Below are 6,543 nucleotides of genomic sequence, written 5' to 3' on the forward strand. Positions count from 1 at the left end.
CAGCATTAGATAATCTAGACTTATTGTTAGATATGTGTGCAGTAGGGAAGCTAGTAGGCTAAAATCTCTGAAGTCGTAATACTGGAGACAGCCACTGGTGTAAGAATGCAATGAAAAAAATTGCATTTTTGGTTTAACGTCAACATGTCATTGCTATAGAAGCTACAGTCATGCTAGCAGCTTGCTCTATGAGGCAGGTCCTCGGGACGAGTGGGTACGTGCCTAAATAAGAAAATTCAGCTGATCTATGTTTTAAGGGTGATTCCACGAGGACCTCTGAGCCACTCCCTGGTCAGTCATCTCTGACACTCTTTGAACTTCACAGAAAGATGGTCCATAAATAAAGTGCCTGATCGCCAAACAGGAAGGTATCAAATGACATTCATGCCAACCTATCCAAAAATTTAAAAATATTTCAGTCAAAGCCAAAAATATCAGTGTTGCGGTGACAGCAGAGGACAATTCAGGATTTGGCAAAAGTTAGAATCCTGTCGGCACCGTTCATGGTAAATCCTCTAAAAATCTGAAAAAACACTGTCCTGACTTGACAAGAGAAACAATCTGGATAATTTATTTAACTTTAAGCTCCAAAATTGAGCCAGTTTTAATAAAAGTGATTTAAATCTAAAGAATATAATTGTGAAAACAATAAAACATCAGACAGCTGATTTCTAAGCATCTTAAACTGAATTTGGACTCCACAGCTTTCCTGCATGTCTCCTTTCTTTAAATTCAGTGAACGTGAAAACAGCTCATGAAGTGATGACTGACGTGGCGTATACTCATTCAGCCTCTTTCACAGGATAATCAGCCATGACTATACCATGTGGTATGGATCATATCACATGTTTGGGAGGTGGGGGTGGCTGCATTACGTGAAACAGGGGCTTCTGAGCATGGGCTTGTTCAAACATCTATTCTGACAGCGGGATTAGAAGCACCTGCCAGCAAAACAAAGGCAAGCCTCAAGCCAGATGAATGAAGTGCCACTAACTGCAAGCTCCGCCCCCATCACCGCCACTACCAGTCTTCTCGACTGAGGGGAGATGTAATGAGTCAATTCAGCTCTGAAGACGTTTCGCCTGAGAAAAGGTTTAAGAGAGATGTTTTTGGTGGTGTAGGGCTGAACGATTATGGAAAATAATCTAATTGCGATTTTTTGCCCCAATATTGCGATTGCGATGCGATATGCGATTATTTTTTAAGGTCTTTGTCTTCTGTATTATTAAACAAAGACAAGCAATACATCATATAGTATGGCCAATACTATATTACATTAATTTTAAACTGTTCTTTCCTGGAAGACAGACCTCTGTTATGATGACATGAGGTGATGCATGAATTGATGACTGACATTTTTATTTAACTTCTTCAATCACAACAGTATATTTGAACATACACAATAGTTTATTTTTAGCTTACAAACATCTGAGCATAAAGTGCTGACAAGGAACCCTGGTGTAAACATTAAAATGAAAGTCAGTACAATGTGCAGATTGCAGAAATATACATAAAAAAAATCAGTGGCTTTACCACACTCAGTTTTTCGACATCTGTGAACTACTAGACAGTCATTCAATTAAAAAATAATATTAAATAAATAAAACTAATAAATAAAAAATACACACATCTTACTGATCTCTGCAGTCAGTAACATTACACATAAAGTGCAAACATAATAGCAATTGTATAAACACACACACAAACACGCCTTTAAATTAAAACTGGCTGAACATCTTGATTATCTGCAGTAAGTAACAGCAACACAGCACAAACTAAAGTGCACAATGAGTATGGCTCAGCTAGCCATAATCATCCTAGCTCACAGGTTTTTTGCTAGGAAGACCAGCATATCTACTTTTGCTGGCTTTAAGGATGAGCGAGTGCAGGTCACTATATTCCCTCCAGTGCTGAACAGACGCTCTGAGGGGGCACTTGTGGCTGGCACACACAGATATTTGCGGGCCATCTTGCACAGTCGTGGAAAGTGAATGTTGTGCACCTTCCACCAGGCTAAGGGATCATCCTCTCCGTCAATGACAGGGGTCAACAGGTAACTATTCAACTCTGCCTCCACGACATCTTCAAGTGGCAGAGGCAAAGCTGAAGAGGCCGCACTGGTTTTAAAAAGACTACCAAGAGTCTTCTTTGCCTTTCCCCCAGAGGCCTGTGCACTTGGAGAATTTTGAGCAGTTTCAGTGCGAGACCTCTTCTCCTGCCAGATGGGAAGAGAGACATTAGTTTTGCAGTTAGCTTATATATAAATATTATGTGTTTGTGGAAATATAATTTTCAAGGATTTACCTGATTATGTGTACGTCTAGCCGATTCCACCATTTCTGTCTTCAGTCGGGCCTTAATGGCAGGAAGGTTGTCTGCGCTGATGTATTGCGTTTTGAACCTAGGGTCCATGAACGACGCAACATCCAAAAGCTCCTGGGTGTTGAGGTCACTATACTTGTCGTTGAGGTATGCCAGGACCTTGGTTTTAATTGATCTAGTCAGATCAGTGTCCTCAGCATCTTCAGCCAAGACTGATGTTGCCAGAAGATGGAGAACTGGCTTGAGGTAGGAGATGCTCACATACTCTTCTCCAGAAAGACCATCAGTAAATTCGTAGAGAGGATGCAGTGCCTAATGAATGGACTCCAACACTTCAGCATCCTGCCAGGTTGGGATGAGGGAGCGTGCATGTCGGTCACCTGTCAATACCTGCGATATGGCTTTCATCTGTTCCAGCACTCTGGCAATCATTTTCTCTTTGGACCCCCATCTTGTAGGGCACTCAGTAATGAGAGAGTGCTCAGGAAGCTTAAGCTCCTTCTGTGCCTCAGTGAATGCTGCCTTTTTCTTCCAACTGTGCGAGAAGTGCCCCACCAACTTCTTGCACAGCCCAATTGCTCTTGATACTCTACCATCTTTGATTGCATTTTCTGGAGGGAAAAAAGTAAAATTAGTGTTAGACATACAATTGCAGTTATGATGCAAGGTTTCACCATTTCTCTCTCTCTCTCAAATTCAAAGTTGCTTTATTAGCATGACTATGGGAACAGTGTTGCCAAAGCTATTGTTACATACATCATGACATACAAGAACATAAGACCATAAGACAAAAACAAAAAAGAAAATACATAAGAAGAGGTGGGTACATCAGGGTGGGGTTGACATAACATATCTAGAATTAACAGCAGTAAAGAACAAGATAAATAATAGTGTGGTGTGTTTGTGGGAGAGAGTGATACACAGGCTCGCACATGCATACGCATGCTCTCTCTCTCTCTCTCTCTCTCTCTCTCTCTTACGGCAGTAACTTACCAATAGCAAGATGCAATCTGTGTCCGAAACACTGGAGCCTGGTCCATTCGTTCAGCTGTGCTGCTTTCACCATATTTGACACGTTGTCCGTCATTATGCAGACAAGGTTGTCTTCAGGGAGATCCCAACACGCAAGCCCCTCTCTCAGGCCAGCAGCAATGTTTTCCCCTGTGTGGTCTTCGGGGAAGTAGGCCGTTTGTAGGCTGCGAGCTTCGAGGTGGAGGTCTTCGGTAATGTAATGCACCGTCAGACTTTGATAGGGCTCTGCTGTACGGCTTGACCACATGTCTGTTGTCGCAGCAAAAAACTCAACAGCCTTTAACTCCGCTGCAACCCTCCGCCTACATTGCATATGTAGCTCGGGTATTGCAGTCTGACTGAAATACGTGCGGGAGGGCATTCTGTACCTCTTATCCAGTGTAGTTACCAAATTATTGAACCCAGGCTTGGTCACCGTATTGACGGGCATCATGTCTTTCGCGATGCAGTGGGTTACTGCTTTGGTGATTTTCACGTGCCGTTTTAAAGTGCGTTCATATGGCGTAACACCTTCAAACAGTTCGGTCAGTGATCCTTGCCGAGTAACGTTACTAGGTTTATTCTGCACACTACTAGATTTTTTAGCCATACATCTACCATACTCTATTTTGTGCCGAGTCTTAAGGTGCTGGTACAAATTCGTAGTGTTTCCCCGAGATGTAGAAACTCTACCAAGACCAGGTTTTACACAGTACCTGACTCTGTGCGACATCATCTCTTTTAAACCCAAAATATTCCCACACGGCTGATGTGCAGTTCCTCTTTGGTACTAGCATCCCCGCAGGCTCTGGTTCTGTTGAACCTGAGGCCATTGTGTAGGCTACAGCTTTGCTTGCTAGTTCACTCTCGATAGACTGTTTCAAAACTTCAAAAGCCACAGACTGAGGAGCAGGTAAAAAATTAATTGTGTCACATATTAATTACTTCACAAGACGCTTTGATGCGTTGGTATGATGACAACCACACAACTTAGGTAGTAAAGGATTGTAATGGAACCAGTTGATCCGAGTTGAATCGAGGCAATCTGTGGCGAGTTGATCCGAGTAGGTACTAATGGAAAAGGGGCTTAATGTCCACTTGATGCCCAAAACGCAGTCAATTGTCAAAGGTAAGTCAGTCCCCATGGACCCCATGTTGAAATGTTCAAATTTACAACAGAAATAACTCTTTCAAGGATGGAAACTTATGTCTGCAGCTGCTAGCTATCTTCTAGGTGTCACTTCAGCTAATTCGTCTTGATGCATGCTCAATCATCCAGGTAAGTAAATCTCCAAAAGCTGATTCTGTTCATCTGGACGTAGCGTTTTGTGGGAGAAGCGTTTCGTAGATTAAGGAACTGACCTCCCAGCCCATTGTTCCTTCAGTGGTCTGGTTTCAGTCATTATGCAAATGTGCTGTTTATAAGGTTGGGGAAACCTGCAGTCAGCTGAGACTGAAGAAGTCACTTGGATGAGTGACGAAACGTTTCTCCCACAAAACGCTACGTCCAGATGAACAGAATCAACTTTTGGAGATTCAGCTAATTCGATTGCCTGAACTGGACCTCTGGACCATCATCACCATTTAATGATAGTTCATGCTCAGTCTATCCCGTTTGGAGAATTTTAACGTAATTATTCAACAAACAATATTTCTTGCTATGTTTAGCTTTACCAACTTAACTACATGATGCACATATACCATTTTTGATTTTAGCTTGTCATTAGCTGATAACTTAGCACTCCACTCTGATCCAAATATGATCACTTATTTGGATCACTTCTGGTCTAGATATAGACACAAGTGGCTATATGATGCTGATTTGTCTTTGAACTCCCTATGAAAGCTTGTTTCTATAACTGAAAAAAAAAAAAATTTTTAATCCATAATCTAAAAATTTAGGTTATTATCTTAACTTTGAGTTGTTTCCCTCAGAGTTTTGAATGAGAAAATAGAAATGTTGAGATAATACCATAAAATTTGGACTTTGATAGCAAAAATATATTTTTCAGTGCCAGAAACAAGCTTTGATCTTGATTTCCACTGATGTTTTTTCATCAACATAAGAAGTAGTGAAGGGGTATAATGCACAGCTTTTCTGCACACAAAAATTAAAAGGCATTTTGGTTTATTTAGCAATAAACCAATAATCTTTCTATGAAGGATGCTTTTACAAAGTTAAACAACTCATCCAACGGGCTGCATCGCTGACATTAATTCATCCTAATTCATCCTGCTCTTATCTATAATTATCCTTTTTTATATCTTTTTTTATTAGAAAAGAAAACGATTTACAGTGAGACTAGTTTCCCTTCTTCATTGTAATGTAACCTCCACGACTCACACAGCAGGTTGAATGTGTTTGCATGTGTGAAATTACTTCAGGGAGACAGATTTTCATAAATTATCATAAAAAAAATATACTGAATTATCTCTCATTGGAAGATGCTGAGGAAACCCCCAGCCTCCCCCCGAGTTCAGGGTTTTCAACTTGGGTGTGTGTGTGTGGGGGGGGTGTTTGTTGGTGATAGGGGCGGTAGGATGGGGGAAGAAGATTACGTGGGTGGAGTTGTGAAGGGTGACAGCACCCTCGGGGCTCTTTCTCCCTCGCCCAGCATGGGGTTCGTCCCCCTACTCTGTCCCCTGATTGAGAGAGAGAGAGACCTGGGGGCTGGCAGGCCGGTGGAGCTCGCCATCGACATCAAGCCAATGAGCATCACACTCAACCACAGAGGAACAGGAAGGAGGCAGGAGGGATGCTGGATGGAGGCCATCAGGTGCAGTGTGACAGGGATACAAATCAACTGGGTAGATGTCATAAAGCTTGTCTTTAATGAGTCAGGTTTTGAGCTGGGAATTCACTTGAATGATATGAACATATAGCTAGGGATGGGTACCGGTATCCGGTACCATTATGGCATAAACGGTAGTAACCAGACCGAAAAGCAGCGCACATTTCGGTGCTTTTTTTCCCTGAGATGTCATATTGGATTCTAGCCAATCATTTTACCTTTGCAAGCGTAGTAGGCGGGCCCAGGTACGTACGTTCTTTTAGAGCAGAGCTACAGATTAAAAATGCCCAAGGCGAAGCGGTCAAAGTCTGGCTGTACTTCACAGCAAAAGATGCAAACTCAGCAGCCTGCAACAAGTGCTTTAAGGTGATACTGTGCAAAGGAGGTACAACTCCTCGAATCTGATGAAACACCTGGC

General features: G+C 42.1%; 2 protein-coding genes across 2 annotated transcripts; both read right to left on the minus strand.

The window, feature by feature from the left end:
• Nucleotides 1-1,629: 1,629 nt before the first annotated feature.
• Nucleotides 1,630-2,615, minus strand: LOC121814572 (E3 SUMO-protein ligase ZBED1-like). The gene is made up of 2 exons (XM_042221160.1): nt 2,305-2,615; nt 1,630-2,215 (listed from the first exon to the last, which is right to left on the minus strand). Exons 1-2 carry the CDS (start codon nt 2,410-2,412, stop codon nt 1,823-1,825), a joined length of 501 nt encoding a protein of 166 aa, XP_042077094.1. The 5' UTR covers nt 2,413-2,615; the 3' UTR covers nt 1,630-1,822.
• Nucleotides 2,616-2,634: 19 nt separating this feature from the next.
• Nucleotides 2,635-4,197, minus strand: LOC102308158 (E3 SUMO-protein ligase ZBED1). Its single transcript, XM_005923069.3, has 2 exons — nt 3,316-4,197; nt 2,635-2,933 (listed from the first exon to the last, which is right to left on the minus strand). Exons 1-2 carry the CDS (start codon nt 4,067-4,069, stop codon nt 2,635-2,637), a joined length of 1,053 nt encoding a protein of 350 aa, XP_005923131.3. The 5' UTR covers nt 4,070-4,197.
• Nucleotides 4,198-6,543: the final 2,346 nt, after the last annotated feature.

The sequence above is a fragment of the Haplochromis burtoni genome, unplaced genomic scaffold, assembly GCF_018398535.1.
Source record: "Haplochromis burtoni strain Fernald_Lab_line unplaced genomic scaffold, NCSU_Asbu1 Contig_61, whole genome shotgun sequence".
Taxonomy (NCBI): Eukaryota; Metazoa; Chordata; class Actinopteri; order Cichliformes; family Cichlidae; genus Haplochromis; species Haplochromis burtoni.